We start from the raw sequence: 17,037 nt of genomic DNA, 5'->3' as shown, positions 1-17,037 counted from the left end.
TTGGACCCTTCGGATATATTTTAAATAAAAATTTCAAAACATTATACAAAATGTATTAGAATTAAACAGTCAGTGCATAAATTCATTAGGTCTGCAGTTTCAGCCATTATGTTTCTAGCAGGTATAGACATTATAAAATCATCAACACTATACATGTCAGCTGTCAAAACGAACAGCTGTCCCTCACTGTCACTGTCTCGTTGTCTTCGCTAATCGCGATTTCGTCACCTTTTCAAGGTGAATTTCTTTTGGTTTGGTAAAAATAATCAATAGTCGACTTTATTATTTATTCTGGACGTATTATTCCACTAGAATAGTCTACTCATCGATCTTCATTAAAAAGTTTTGGTTAAAATGTCTTTAGCGTTTACAATCGTCGCATAATCGTCTGACGGTCGGTCACCTTTGAGAGCACAGGGTTATTTTAGTGATTTCTGAAATTGTATCATCTAAACGTGTTACAGAGTAAAGTGATTACTTTGTGAATCTATTAAGAATGGCTGAATCACATCAACCACAAATAAATGGACATCAAATAGAGGAAAGTAAGTACATAGTACATCACATATACGATATTTTGTTGGAGAAAGTGGTGTGATTGTGTGGATCTGATGTCATTCGAACCGTTTTAAATCCGTTAAAACAAAACCTTAATATAACACAATAAAAAATAAATTTAATAAGTTTACTATTTATGGGTATGTATGGGTACCTATTTGCATTTGTATTCAGATTATTATTTAACAGGTATAGTACATACTACCTAGTATTTTTTTATATAATCATAAATTATTCATGCATTGGTCTGTCTGGTATAAGGTTAATAAACTATGAAGTATGTTTGGTAACATTTCAAAGCTAGATAGGTATAGGGCTCTAGGCTAATTATTAACGCTGAGAATGAAGAGTGTTTGAAGGGAAGGAAACTTAGTTTGGAGCTCAGAACTTAAAAAATATGCTGTGTAAAAATATAATTTGTAGGTTTCATTTCATATGTACTATTACAATTCACGCCATAATGTAATAAACTATAATTATTTTTTTAAAATAACACCTCATACCTTTTGTCGAAAAATACCTTAATTTTTTTGTTTATTGAACTCAACACATTTATATGCTAATAACATGAACATAGCTAACTTAATAAGGCTCCCATTATATATTTAGAAACATTCCATGAATATTCAATGATGAATTTAAAGAATGACAATTTGTTTGAAAAACACTGTACAGTTGATCAGTGCAATTGTAAACAGGGGTGTTTACAATTTTACTGATCAACTGATGATTAAGAACAGTTTCTAATTCATCAATATGAAAGGAAATATACTAGTAGAATGCATCTTTACCAAACATTCAGAATGCATCTCATCATAACAGTGTAGATGCTATATTATTTATATCTAGCAATCTGTATGTATGTGCACACAAGGAATGATATGGAATCAATTCAGTTATCAAGCAAGAAGTAGGACACACAAACTGCATTGTACAATAATCTGTTGATCTTTCATTTATATTGTTTTGTGTATAATTTATTTTGTGTTCAGAGACAAAATAATTCCATGCTTTTAATTTGAATGTCTTTGCCTTCTCTTGACAAGGAAAGAAAGGAATAATTTTTATTTGTGGCAAAAAAAGTATTTCTTTATAAACAGTACTTATAACAATGCTAAAATTAGGCAATCATTGTGCATTTAATTAATTTTTATCACAGTAAGTATAATAATACTTACTTATAACAGTGTTATCAAATGTATCTTTATTACCAGACCATATGACTTTTGACTTCTTCACAGGGATAACACAAGACTATGACCGTGATAAAGCCCTGTCTACATTGCTATCATACTGGCTTTATATTTTGACTAGTTTGTTATCAGCATAATAATCAGTTGTTTCTAGATAATCTCAGAAATACCAATAGTTAAAGCCAGTGAGTAAAGATTTCTTGAAATTTGATAGGACTCATGATTCAGCATGTGACTTGTTTCTGGCAATAAGTAGATCACCTCTCCAGTCTTGTTGAGAGGGTGCCCCAAAATTAATGATGAAGAGATTGTATTATACACACACACACGTGAATAGGTACATTGAATACATTGTATGGATAGTTACAGTAAATCTTTGGACCACTACGTGGATAAGTACGTGAATGAATTTCACGTAAAAATTTGGATGTTCAGTGAACTCGTAAACAAATTCAAATCCAAACGCCTGAACAAGTTTGTATTCGAATTCAATACTTACTAGTGCTATCTCTCTCGGTGTCTGCATGTCGTTTCGTCGATTCGAGAATCGAGGGTTGAGGGACGTGAACTTGCTTGATTTAAATGTTCTAATTGGTAGAAGTAAATTAGCATATTTGTAGACTGGATAGGTAGGTGTTTTTATTTTAGTGTATTTATCGTTATAAGTTTATAGACAAACATTTGAATTATAGAGACACTTGAAAAAACTACGCTTTTATTCCCTTTACTCCTTAATCTAATATTAATTTTAAAAATGGATGGATTTAACTTCTTATCTCATATGTATTTTATAACTATAATAAAAAGTGTTTATTATAGTTATCGTTCACGATAGCGATAGATAAACTTTTTATTTGAATATTTTTCTATTTTTCGTTAGGCATTTTATTAAAACTTTTAGTCCGATTAAGCCGTGAAAAAATAAAATAACAAGCCTTTGCCCACCTGTAGGAAAGCTGGTGAATATTTCAATTCCAAATATTTATATCCCGCTAGATTGCAGAACTTTTTCATCTCATTATTATTTTCGATATTAGTTAAAAAAACCAAAACCATTTAAATTTAGAATGTTGTTAAACAATCAAACAACCTACTCTCACCCATGTCATAGATTTCAGGCCGAAATCTCACGCAATAAAATATTATGCGTCTTGTTTCTTACATCATATTCCAAAGTCTCGTTTCTCAGATTACTAATAGTCCAAGAGTCCAAAGTACACTTTTGCTAGCGGCCGGTTTTCCCAATAAAGAGGTCACCATGTTGCAATATATTTTTTATTTCATCATATAGGTAGTCATGTCGTGAGTCCTATTAGTAGGGGCAGTTAGCATGTACAAATTCATATTCATTTATTCCACATAATTTGTAAATGTACATTTCTAAATCTACTTATATTCTCGGCTTCGCTCGGGTAAAACCATAATAAATTATAGGATTATCTATTGGTGAAATCCGCCAGGCAGTTTTTGAGTTTATCGCGTTTTTTACAATATGTAAGTATTAATAGCTATAAAATGTACAATATAGTGTACTTATGTTACAAGGTACCTACCATGTACCTACGTAATTAGCAGCATTTGCTCGTCTTTCTTTAAATTTCTGAAGCGTCAAACTTTACGCTATCTCTCAGACAAAACTACGAAACTGCGTGAGCATCGAAAGAAGCGATTTAAAGTCGTACATCGTGCGTGATACATCAAAATGTTATATCATTGCCCAAAGTCTTGTATAATCGCAGATTAGTAATGGTACGAAGTCCAACTTTGTTCGTTTTGCATATTGTACCATTCACTCGCAAAAAAATTGCGGAATCATGCTCATTTTCTGTCAGGGAAGGATTGAAATGATATAATCCACTTTGTTTATTATTCATATATCTCATGGTCATTTCTATTTCTGTTGTATCCATTATCGAAATTAGTAAAATCAAAAGCAGATGAAGATGTTTCAAAATCATCGTTTGAATTATTCTTAAAACGGTTTTTAATTCTCACTACTTTTACTTCCAGAACTACCACCAGGCGTAACCGTCGAAGAAGTGGAGATACCAGTCCCATGGGGCCACGTGGCGGGGCGCTGGTGGGGCCCTAGGGATGCGCAGCCAATCATCGCCATTCACGGCTGGCAGGACAACGCTGGGACCTGGGACAACTTGATACCAAGCCTTCCTGTCACAACAGCCGTCTTGTGCATTGATCTACCTGGTCATGGGCACTCCTCCTATTACCCAGAAGGAATGCTGTATTACCTATTTTGGGATGGAATCGTGCTACTAAGGCGGATAGTCAAGCATTACAAATGGAGCAAAATCTCCCTCATGGGGCATTCTTTAGGCGGTGCTCTCAGTTTTATGTACGCGGCGTCATTCCCTGATGATGTGGAGAGAATTATCTGTATAGATATCGCGAGCCCAGCCGTCAGGGAACCATCTGTTTTAGTCAAAGGCACTGGAGGTGGTATCGACAAATTGTTAGAGTACGAACACCTCACAGACGATAAAGTACCTTGCTACGAATATGACGAGATGATTGATTTGGTATGCGATGCTTATAAAGGGTCTATATCGAGGGAGAATTGCAGAATATTGATGAAGAGAGGCATGACCCCCACTCCTGCGCACATGAAGAAGAGCGGTTACTTTTTCAAGAGAGATCCTAGACTGAAGGTTTCTGGTCTGGGCATGATGTCAATCGAAACAGCGTTGTGTTACGCATCTAAGGTAAAATGCAAAGTTCTGAATATCAGAGCGATTCCTGGACAGAAGTGGGAGAGGCTGGATTATTATCTGGACGTTATAGAGAAGTTAAAAGAAACTGCAGATGTGAAGTATGTGGAAGTAGAAGGCACACATCACGTGCAGTTGGATGCACCACAAAATATATCTGGCATTATAGAAGAATTCTTAGAGGAATATTAATTTTAGTTTAATTATGATTGTGATATTTAATGTGATGGCGCACGCGATTAAGTGCTATTAGGTAGGAATAGGTGAAATACAAGCCGCTTAAATTTATTTAAATGAGACGCAAGTAGACAATTGTTAAGGGGTTTAATTATATATAATTAATATGTATAATGTATTTGTATGTGTTTAACACTAAAGGGAGCGTGGCTCTTTAATATTTGGAGTTATAAAAGAAAAAGTAATTGTACTTTGATGTTACTTTTCTCCTTATTGTGCCCTTAATTTTGTTGGGTTAATATACTATACGTTTTTCAAATACTTCGTCGACATCTTGAATATACTGAAGTTTTTTTGTTTGGTAAAATATGCTTCGTAACAATGGCTAGATTTAATAGTGACTCGTAAATTTTACGTTACAATTTTTTAATTTCACATTTGATTAGGTAAACTAAGAAGACTTAATTTATTTATGATATAAATAAAAATATATTGGGCAATAAAACATTACTTAAGTAATGAACAAAATATACACAATTCTTTAGAACTAGAGGTCATTATGTGATGCAATCATTTGCACTTAAATTAGTCTATGGTAAGGATTCAAGGTTAAATAATCTATTGTTTTGTAGAGGCGCGTAGAAAGCTATTTTTTCTGTGACACTCTGTGAACACGACAAAATGTAGGTACGTAACGTATGTCGGGCTATAAATAAGTATTTTATTTAATACTTTATCCAATGTGTGGAGTTGTGTACAGGTCAATATCTATAAACAAACATTTCATCAAGCATTGTTATAGTATACGCACGTGTGACGATAATATGTTATCTTGGAGAACTGCGATATAGATTTTCCGCTTAGGATAGGTTTAAAAACTTACTAGCATACTTGCAATCCAAGAGATGAGAAAGGATATATTATGTTAGTGATTTTTAGGATTGCCTACCCAATACGTGATAGACAGTTGTCATTTTTATAGATGTATTTTTGTTGCCGCTATAACAAATGCTAAAAAACGGAATAAAATAAATATTTAATGGGGCTGCCATACATACGTTTTACGATTTTATTTCCGTTGTTTTTTTTTTGTACAATACGAAACCCTTCTTTCAGTGTCTCACCTGGCTGGTATTATTAAGTACTTAATGAAAAACTGATTTAGGCGACTAATGTCAAAAATCGAATAATGCTATGTATAATAAAGTCAGTCTGTACAGTCGACAGGAAGTCGAACTACCGAATTCACTTGCAATTTCGCCGTTATTACCGTATTATAGTATAGAGGTATATACAGTGCGGTTAACTGTACATTAAAGTGAAAACGAGAAAAAGTTTAAGCGTATTCCGTATTATTTCATCGTAATATTAAACATTGATCCTAAGGTTATGGCCACAACATTTTATTCACGAAGAATACTTTTTGTTTTTATCTAAAATGCGTTTTGTTTCATTTCATTTATGTAATCTGAAAAGAGAGAGCAAGACATTATCTGTCACAATAACGTAATTTTTATTCGAACCAATTTGTATGAATGTCTGTCGCAATTTTGAGTGTAATTTAAATGCAATTAACATCACATTTTGACTATACGTATAAATATGTGCATTTACGTTAGTTTACTTAATTGCAACTTTTGCACATTAACATACCTGTGCCTCGCACGTCATTGTTAACTATATGTAAAGACTATATCCATACCATATCACCCACATCAACTACTTAAGCTGTTAAAATTATTAAAAATTAAATATATACAAAATAGTACATAATACTTTACTTAGTGTCCGACCGAATCTATGGAATCGTCATATGAATTTTCATAATAAATTCCATGATTTTATTATATATATCATTTATTGACGTTTAAAAAATTTGTTATTGTTTTATCTGAAACCGAACCATCGCCTCCGATTTTTTTTAAGGAACCATATTTTTTTACCTCTTCATGCATGAAAATATGGTTTCGACTACCGAAACCGTGACCGGTAGATTTAGACAAAATTAAATATCTTTGGTTTGGTTGTTGTTGAAAAATGATTCATTTTAACTTATAAGGTAAATATTGAATAGACTTACATTATAGAGAATTAATAGGTAATGGGGGTAGGTAATTTATGCTTTGAGCGTTACTCAAGAAACTGCGTACTGTTGCTACTTAGAATTTATAATATTTGCTTAGCGCTGAGACGAATTGACGTATCGATATAGGTATTGTAAACATAAATTAAAAAATTACGTCTTAAGGCATCGATTCCGTGAGAATTTTGGCTGTCAGATGCGTAAATGCCACAAGTTATTACGCAAAAAAAAAATGTTTTCAAAATAATTTTACAATATTCTATTACGTTAATTATTTTGTTGTGAGAATTTATCGTGTCTTATTTATAATTTCAATTTTCTATTGAATACTACAATTTTATGAAGCACATCATTTTATAAACAACCTACCTACTTGACGAACAGTCATTTCTACTAATAACGGTATAAAAATTGTTTTTGTGTTAAGCATTGTTTTGTTTGTATTTATAAATTGCTTTAGTCATTCCTTTCATTATTTTTTTGATTTGTAGAAAAAAAAAAGTGTCTTGTTTCTAAGAAATATTTCTATTGTAAACGAGGACGTATTATTTGTATTTTATGTACAAAAAAAAAAGGTTCTATGGTCTGTTCTATGGTCGTTATGAAATAATAATTTATTTACAAATTTCTTGAATTTTAAAACGGCAATATTGGAATATTTTTGGTATCAATAACATGTTTGCATTAAGAAGAAAAAAGTTTACGAGCACCTCTTTATTGTAAAACCAACACAAATAAATGTATTGCCATTTGAACATTATTTTTTATTGCAAACCCTTAGACACGACCCTGAGAAACAGTCATTAAGCTCATCTGGATCTGTGATCTGGAATAGGAAGATATATATGTAACATTTGAAAGATTATTATAAGTAAGGACCACTTATGACACAGTCTGGTGAATTTTCGCGCATTTTGACCGCGACTGAGCATTGGGGTATGCCTATCTAAAATTGTCTTGAAAATACTCCATTTATCAATCATGTTCAATTTAGCATGAGATTTTGCGCGAAAGTGTGATACGTTCGCGCATCGACAACGTTAAAATTCACATGGAAATACAAATACTTCACGTGGTTCCCTTCACGTAGAGGGGCACTGTTAATTGTCGACTATTTTCCACCAGATGTCGGTAGGTAGTCCTAAAAATTTTGTCAAATGCCTTTAGGCGACTTGAATAAAATCTGACACCAGTGCAACAAACACTAAGAGTATCATTTGAGAAACTTACTTTAAGGACATTATCTCTATGAGTATCACAGCAGATGGTTAGTTCGCGTCCAACAGCATTTTGCGCAACTAATTTGTCGTTGATTGCTCGCCACACACTGCTTGCTGATGTCAAGACATTCATGTTGCCAAACAAATAGAATCCTGTAGATCACATGAACAACAATTATACCTAAATTTCTTTCAAAACAAGAAAGTAAAAATCTTTTACAAACTAAGTACATTTTTTGCCATTGTAATTAATAATTATATTGGTTGATAAACACGCAGTGTTGTCAGCCAACAGGATGTCTCCTGTTGGCGCCCTCATTTAAGGTGATAGTAACTGCACACTAGCGCCACCATCAAATTTTTACCAATTTCTTTGGTTTATTACCGAAAACTAAAAAAATTCCAGATTGTTCTACACTCGATAAAAGATTTTTTATTGCAAAGTATTATAGTTTTCCATTACACATTGTACTCACAGCCTACTAAGCCGAAAACGCTGGCCACCATAATCTTCATAGTAGACTTAGTTAATAATAATAATAATATTACATTTGTTTTTTCTTATTTATTTAACTTAATTTTTCAATTTGTTCTCTCAATCTTATTGCTATTCCGTTATTTGTTATTTGTGGTCTACTAATGATGAAAAATAATTTTAAAGGAAATATTACCTTCTTTAGCCCGAGACAGCGCCACACATATTCTATTGACAGCCGCTAAGAAGCCAATCTTGCCGTCTCTGTTGCTCCTTACTAAAGATAATATCACTATCCTGTTCTCCTCTCCCTGGTAGTTGTCTACAGGAGTGACTTTGACATCGCGAAGCAGTTTGTAGTTTTTGCTTATCTGTGAAATAGTTATAAGGCGTATTTTTAATATGGTGTATTTGAAAGTAAGTTTTTATAAGCACGAAGGAAATTAAGTAATAATTTTATTCATAACTAGCGGCCCGTCCCGGCTTCCACATTATCTATTCGTTAAAACCGCATGAAAATCCATGCAGTAGTTTTTTAGTTTATCTAAAACAGACAGACGCGGCAGAGGATTTTGTTTTATAATATGTAAGGATATAGTTCCTAGGAATTAGCAAGTTTGTAATAATTTTTCATTACTTAAATATTTCGAAAAAGATTTATGCGCGCTCGCATCAAATCCTATTTTTTTTTTATTTTTCATACAAACTTTCACCCACCACCGCAGGCGAGGGGGTTGATTTTGAAAAAACGTAGCCTGTTTGATCGCGCCTTTAGCTATATCGGTACAAAATTTCATTACAATCGGTCCAGCAGTTTGGACGAGAAGGCGTGACTATAATTGTCGAACTGGGTTAGCCTGTAATTATAGATGTAAGTTGTTAATAAATAAATAGCATAATATGGATTATGCAATGTCACAACCACATATTTATATATTACTAGGCACAATGCTTTCTAACTTCTTTGATCAGTGAGACTTGTCCAGTGTACGTAGACAGAACGGTGATGTCTTCACTTGCATACTTCATTTCTCGTAAATAATTCGCTAAAGCGACGCACCACTTGGCTTCCAATGAGTTTTTGTGACTCCAACTTTCTTCCAGACTCTAGAAACGTAGGTAATTTTGAAAATGTCATACAGAGTTGAAACTTAAGTTCTAATTATATAGTTAGAAGTTAAATTAAGTATGTGATTACACTTGAGTTTCGTGTAAAGAACATTTTGTCTTACTTTCTGATATGTAACTGTAGCAGTACAGTTAAAAGCATAGCTAAATTTCTTTATTTTTTCTCTATTATCGGTGCATACCACATAACTTAATGTGAGGAGGACTACTGTACATATATAATTTAATTATCTAGTTAAAAACAAAATGCATTTAATTTCGGTTATATTGTAAATCTCCTATTTTGATAATCTAATATTTTATGAATCTGATATTTCAGAGTCTCATATTATGCGAATAAAAATTTATATTTCATTACATATTTTTATATACAACTAGATAATAAGTTACCTAACCGTCCTCAGTCATTACTGAGTGTCATTGACACTATCTATTGGTGAAAACCATATAAAAATCCGTCCAAAGGGTATTTTCATTTACCGCGTTCATACAGTTTTATCATTAAAACTTTCATTCATTATCATTAAAATTTGAAAAACAAAAAGGATGAGCGATTCAGAAATATAATCAAAAAAATATTTAATAATCTTACATCTGAATCTTCAAAAACGTCGTGCGTGACAAAGAACAAGTTATCCTTCATTCCTCTCACGTCAGGATAACCGAACACATAAGGATGGCTGTCCAACCTCTCATAGATTGTAGGCACGAGTAGTTGAACACAATTCGGTCGCATTCTACGCTGGGTTGTCAGTGTGCGGGCGTGTATCCCATTTCGAATCATACGCTCGAATAAAGAAATTTCCAAATTGTACTCTTTTGCTAATTTGTAATGGGCCGCGGTGGGCCGCAGTTGTTTGTGATCACCTGTGTGAAAAAAACTGATATGTGAATGATAAAATCAAAATAAAATGTCTATTATTTGCCGACAAATTGTTCGATAGTTTGCCAGACGATGTAAATCTTTTATGTAATTACTGTTTTATTCAAGAAATTAGTATTACAAAAATAAACTGCTGAACATAGCAAAATATATAGAGCAAATTCAATAGAATTTGTCGTATTGGTTTATAATATGACAATAGTCATATTATAAACCAATACGACGTCCGCGTCTCTTGGCTCTGTGTACCCCGTGAAAGATAAAGACGTAGCACGTGTATCTTTATTTTACATCGATAAATATAATAGTAAAAAGAATCCTCGCCATCTTCCATGTTGGTCGGTATAACACAATGTGCCAGTTGCTTCACAAAGTAAAAGTGAATGGAATAACACATAGGATACTTTTTATCCCGAAATTCCCACGGGGTAAGTCCCGGGGCGTAGCTAGTATTTTATATATTACCAAATCAAAACATTCATTCAGAAATTAGACATTCACAGGCACTTTTTCACGTAAAATTTCTCAAGAAGCTACAAACTACTGGCAATTCGGAACGACCAATGTTCAAAAAAAATGCCGAAAGGACCAATGTTCAAAAGAAATGACGAAAGAATACCATTTAAACAGTGTTGGAGTTAAGTGCAAAAATGGAAATCAGCACCTACCAATAAGTATGAGATGTTGACAGTTATTCGTGAGAGAGGCCACGATGTGTCCTTCCAATACCTCTGCCGCCTCCTCGATAATTACTAAAAGACATTAAAACATATATTTTACAAATTGGTAAAGACGATAACGTCGGCCATTTGCATTAAGGGGGCGCAAACCTCAACCGTACAGTCAACAGCACATCGACCCTCCCAAATTCATTGCAAACTCGCCGCTTTTATCGCGCCAAAGAGGGTCTCGTATGGTAACTTGATGTGCTTGCATGGTAACTTGATGTGCTTGCATGGTAACTTGATTTGCTTGCATGGTGACTTGATGTGCTGTTGACTGTACACTAGGCCACCATATCTTTTATCAATTTATTTATTTGCGGTAACTAAAAAAAATAATTTCAACAAATTATGCTAAACTAGGTACTTAAAGGGTTTTATTTAAATGTATTTTAGTTTACTATATATAGACAATTTAGTACACGGTATAGTTTTAATTTGCTACACGGATTTTAGTGGCCACCGTTTTCGGTTTAGTGGCAACATGTCCAATAACTAAATGCTTTCTAATAAAATAATTTACCTAGTGTAGCATAATTTGTTAAGATTGTTGAGATAAGATTTGACGACTTCGGTGGCGCAGTGGTAAAGTGCTTGCCTCTGAACAGAGAGGTCCCGAGTTCGATCCCCGGTCTGGTCATGATGGAAAATGATCTTTTTCTGATTGGCCCCGGTCTTGGATGTTTATCTATATATGTATATGTTATAAAATATAGTATCGTTGAGTTAGTATCGCATGACACAGGTCTCGTGATTTGTACTAATGTATTTATTTATTTATATTATTTAGTGTTATAGTAATTAATAATATAAAGGTGGCGCTAGTGTGCGGTATCTCTCGTCTAGGCATTCTCTTTCCTACTTTTTCGTCTCCACTTCGCACTGTCGTCGGCATCCCTAATAGTCAGCTGTAGTGTGTAATATTAATCGTCTTAACCGCACTACTATTACTAGAGGAATCAAACTTAGGTACTTTGATTCTATATTGACGACCTCCGTGGCGCAGTGGTAAAGTTCTAGCCACTGAACCGAGAGGTCCTGGGTTCGATCCCCGGTCGGGTCATGATGGAAAATGATCTTTTTCTGATTGGCCCGGGTCTTGGATGTTTATCTATATATGTATATGTTATAAAATATAGTATCGTTGAGTTAGTATCCCATAACACAAGTTTCGAACTGACTTTGGGGCTAGCTCAATCTGTGTGATTGGTCCTAATATATTTATTTATTTATTTATATCTCATCCTCGTGTGTTCCAAGTGTATCCTCGGCTGTGGCACCGGAAAGACATGGTAAAAAGATAGTTGAAAAATAAAAAAGAAATTCTCACCGATAGGCGACAGCAGCTTTTTCATGAGATCGTGTCTCCTGGCCGCAGTAGTTGTGGTCACCCCCACCACTCTAACACACTTCATTAATTCTCCGTCTATCAGGGTCGCTACTTCGTTCAGCTCGTCATTGCAAGTGTTGTGTTTTAACTAAAATAATATCATTATTCATATTTATTTTCACATTTATAAAGTCAAAAATCGAACATTTATTTTGTTCATTAAGTTCTGTAAATTTTATGGACAGTGATTTAAAAATATATGGACGGGTATTTATATTTTTGACATTTAAAATCATGTCCGTGTAGCAAACTATTGAGGAGTTCCCAATATTGAGGAGGTCTGGAGCCGTTGCTGGGTGCACCATCAGGTCATGCTTATCATAATAATGTATTGTCATCCAAACTAAACGTGTGTACAAAATTACAGCACAATCTGTTGAAGATATCTGCTTCAAAAATTTGCAAGGATTCCACCCGAGACATAGGGACATAGCGACATACATAGTTACATTGCAAATTAAAAGCTTGTAAAAAAATATTGAATTTATCTCACCAATAAATCATCCATTTTGAGCGATAATTTATTCTTGATGCCTGCTACTGCACTATGGTACACTCTCCACCTCTGTTCCGATGTTAATTTGTACAAGCTGTCCACTTTAGGTATGTCTGTATTCGAATTCGGAATTGACATTATATTTTTCTAAAATGTATAAAATCTCTGTTTAAAATAAAAAATATGAAATAGAACAAAAAAATATCAGGGCTTTCTGATTAAAAAAAATAAATGAATATCATTTACTAAGATTCTTTACGATTTTTCTAAGTATTATTAAGTAAGTCAGTCTGTCCTCGTCACAAAAACTTCGCTAGGAAATTTGGCGCCGGATTTCCCCTGTTTGATCTGAATACGCCACTAGAACTGTAAAATTCATTCTTATATATTATAAAAAAATCCTCTGCCGCGTATGTCTGTTCGCGATAAACTCAAAACTTACTATACGGATTTTCATGTGCTTTTCACCAATAGATTGTGTGATTCCTGAGGAAGGTTTAGGTGTATAATTTATTATGTTTTAACCCGAGCGAAGCCGGGACGGGCCGCTAGTAATAAATAAGTATATTTACCCTGAAACAACGCAACCGCTGCCAAATTTTGTCTATTTGCTCTTCAAATTTGTCCGCCATATTCTCAACCACCAATTGGTCATCAGTCACATCCTTCACATATCTCAGACTATTCCTCATCGAATCTATCTCTTTCTTTGCCCATTTCTCGGAAAAACAAGTATCGATATAATCATCTACGCTCAGCTCGTCTAGCCTCTCCCACTCCTCCAGTTCTACAATTTCACTATTTTCTTCATTATCATTAAATAACCAACCTAATACAGGATCGTCTTTAGAACTGTTCAGTTCATACAGTTGGTCACCGATTTTGAGATGTGTTTTAATGGTTTTGTAAGATAAAATCTCTTTCTCGCATTTCTCTATCTCACTTTGCAGATCTATCATCTCTTTAAATATCCTCTCTAGTTCAGATCTCTTATTCGCGTATAAATATGAATATTTCGACTTCATTTTCATTCGCAAATTGTGTAGTGTGTACGGCTCTAATATTTTACTTTTGCTTTGACTTCCCAGTCTGATAATATTTTTTGTTACTCCCAGAATACCTTCAAGAAATTGATCAAGTGCGTGATTCGTGTAACAAATTACTAACATGGGAGTTCCATCTAATGACAAATTTTTGAGAAGGGTTGATGCGATTTTGACCCCTATGAATGTTTTTCCTGTGCCAGGTGGGCCTTGGATGACGGCAAATTCTCTAGTTAAGGCGAATTTGTACGCTTCCATTTGGGAGCTGTCGAGGCCCAAATAGTCTGCTGGCGGCCATTGCTCTTCGTCTAGTACAGGGAAACATATTTCTTCCGGTTTATGACTGCTTTGTACTGTGTAAATGGTTTCTGATGTCAAATACGACGGTGACAGTGTTTCTGGCTGAAATATTTGAAGTTTATTTATTAATTGATTGATATTTTGTTACTAAGGTTCAATCAACAAGACAATAAATAAAATACATTTAGTTAGTATGCAAACAGTAAGGTTTTTTGGTCACTTTTGGTGAATGACATAACTACCTGTACATCGACAATGTATCTTTTCATCGGGAAGTCATCCAACTTAGAACATTGTAAAACCTTCAACACTCTATGGTAAGGTTCGAAAAACACTTCACTCTCCACCATCAAGTATGCTACTGTAAATGCAGACTTGGATAATAGACTTTGGAATGATACAGCCACCTGAAAAATAAGTTTGTCTCTAATTTTTCAACGCTTTATTATTGCGCTCCACCACGCGTCGTGCTAAAATCCTTCCTGTTGTTCTTGACTGTTCCACAATGTACAATTATTAGTAAAAGTATATTTGGATCAATTGTGGCATATCTGTAGACCTATGTCTCGATAATGGTGTAACTAGCATAAATAAACAGGTGAAATACTTACATATCCCTCAGACAGTAAGATTGCACTAGAATCAAGTACAGTTGCACACAAAATTGTTTCAAAATTGTCACTTGTGAAGAGTAGCAACGATCCAAACATAAGTTGCTTATTTTGTGCCAACTTTTTACTGTCAACAACACCTTGGCTTGACCTCTCTTTCCATGCTATGTCGACTAGGTGACCAACTCTGTTGTTGCTTACATAAGTACGTAGGATACGAACTTCTGGGTAAACTCTGAAAAATGTTATGTTAGGTTATTATTACCTATTATTTTCTAACTAAAGTAAATTACAAAACTTTCAAATAGGTTTCTGGGGTGTTACACGTTTGAGAAATATTTCAAACTAGCTGCGCCCCGCTCTTGGGCTTCACTCCCGTGGGAATTTCGGGATAAAAAGTACACTATGTGTTATTCCAGGTTATTTTCTACATACTTTTACTAATAATTGTAGGTACCAAATTTGATAACAATCAGTCCAGAAGATAATGCGTGAAGAGGTAACAAACAAACCAACTCACTTTCACAGTTATAATATTAGTAGGGATTTTTATAGATCAAATATTTACCTTATGTTCTCATGTCTTCTTTTTGTAGGATTTTGTACATATTTATCTGGAAAAGTGAATCCAAAATACATAATTATAGAGACTATTGCACACAGAATATAAAGGTTGTTAAAATGTTACCAACTTATTCCTTCCCTCAAAGGTCCTAAGTAATCTTCTCTTAATAACTTAAACTGTAAATCAACATAGTGCTGCACATCAATATAGGCTCCGTTAATTATGTTCGGTTGAATATTCAATTTGTTTTCTCCAAATAAATCATCTCTTTTTGGAAAAATATGTACATTCTTGTAACTATTTGGATCTATCGCAATCTCTGTGGTTTTATTAGTACTAATTTGTTCACTAGGATCCTAAAAATGAAATTTATGACATTTTTATTTTTATGTATGATTAGTCAATTATGTAGGCCAAGAGTTTTAACTATTTCTTATAACAAGAACATGGACCACTATATTATGTTACTATGACAAGAAAATCTACTAGAAAGCAAAATATTAGGCAAATATGAAATTAAAAGCATTGAAAGCAAAATACAGACCTCACTGATCATTTTTGACAAAGTCAATTTAACTTCATCAATCCTACAAAAAAAGTCACTACTTATGGTCTCCTTATGCTCCTCTATGACACCTACTGCACTAGTATCAGATATTTCTAATAAATCATAAATTTCTTTCAGAAAATCAATACTATGACTGCCAAAATTAACTATACCTTCACAAAGCGCAATCAAGTCATTAAAAAACAATTCAACATCATTCCATAATTGAAAATTCATTTTTTTCTCTGATATCCTAACAACTGGCAAGCCAGCTACATATTCCTTCAAAGTATTTAAAAAAATAGATTTCTCCAATTTCGATTTAAGCTGCGATGCGATTCTAGATTTTTCATCTGGCTCTAGCGATTTATAAATATTTGCTAACACTTTGACAATCAACACAATAAAATCTCCTTTCAATTCTACGTCTAGGAGGTTCCAAAACCCTGGTCTATGTGAAACTTCTAAAGTCAAAGCTGGTGGTCTCATAGCAGAGATATCTTGTAATCTTTTGAAGCCTATGGGTTTTTTCTCAACAATTTGTGGTCTTGACGAGGATTGTGGATCTGACTGTTCTTCGTCGCCAAATGGGTTGGTGTCACTACCCGGCCGAGTGTCTTCTATTAGCGTACCATCAAACCAGTCAATGCGTAATGAAGGTTTATTTATTTCACCCATGTTTTTAATTGTTTGTGAAGTTTATAAAGCTAATTTATTTTAATCATACACAAAATAAACTTTCCGAATGACTTATGTCGGTACTAAAAACCAATCAGCTGAAATCTGCCAAGTAGACTTATTGACGTTAGACATTTCTGTCAATGCCAAATTAAAGCGTTTTGTTCGTATACTTGTCTATAAATAAAAATAAGGGGTAGAAAATATACGTTTTGTTCTTGACATTTTAATTACCTATATAT

The 17,037-nt window shown here is 33.8% G+C and overlaps 2 protein-coding genes across 3 annotated transcripts; one reads left to right on the top strand and one right to left on the bottom strand.

Annotated features, from left to right (window-relative positions):
- Positions 1–208: 208 nt before the first annotated feature.
- LOC128674640 (probable serine hydrolase) lies at positions 209–5,713 on the top strand. Its single transcript, XM_053753351.2, has 2 exons — positions 209–545; positions 3,762–5,713. The coding sequence occupies exons 1-2, from the start codon at positions 497–499 to the stop codon at positions 4,667–4,669; spliced, it is 957 nt and encodes a 318-aa protein (XP_053609326.1). The 5' UTR covers positions 209–496; the 3' UTR covers positions 4,670–5,713.
- A 1,723-nt stretch (positions 5,714–7,436) lies between these two features.
- Positions 7,437–16,899, bottom strand: LOC128674639 (NFX1-type zinc finger-containing protein 1-like). Of its 2 annotated transcripts, XM_053753348.2 has the most exons (14): positions 16,115–16,899; positions 15,698–15,926; positions 15,574–15,619; positions 15,006–15,240; positions 14,637–14,801; positions 13,624–14,496; positions 13,049–13,198; positions 12,496–12,643; positions 11,112–11,195; positions 10,153–10,427; positions 9,393–9,539; positions 8,629–8,803; positions 7,968–8,110; positions 7,437–7,563 (listed from the first exon to the last, which is right to left on the bottom strand). In XM_053753348.2, the coding sequence occupies exons 1-14, from the start codon at positions 16,793–16,795 to the stop codon at positions 7,495–7,497; spliced, it is 3,420 nt and encodes a 1,139-aa protein (XP_053609323.1). In that variant the 5' UTR covers positions 16,796–16,899; the 3' UTR covers positions 7,437–7,494. The 2 variants fall into 2 exon arrangements, with proteins under 2 accessions (XP_053609323.1, XP_053609325.1); XM_053753350.2 differs by lacking the exon at positions 15,698–15,926 and having other exon boundaries at positions 16,291–16,899.
- Between the last annotated feature and the right edge of the window lie 138 nt (positions 16,900–17,037).

The sequence above is a fragment of the Plodia interpunctella genome, chromosome 13, assembly GCF_027563975.2.
Source record: "Plodia interpunctella isolate USDA-ARS_2022_Savannah chromosome 13, ilPloInte3.2, whole genome shotgun sequence".
In the NCBI taxonomy this organism is placed as follows: Eukaryota; Metazoa; Arthropoda; class Insecta; order Lepidoptera; family Pyralidae; genus Plodia; species Plodia interpunctella.
This window is presented reverse-complemented; position numbering and strand designations above follow the sequence as displayed.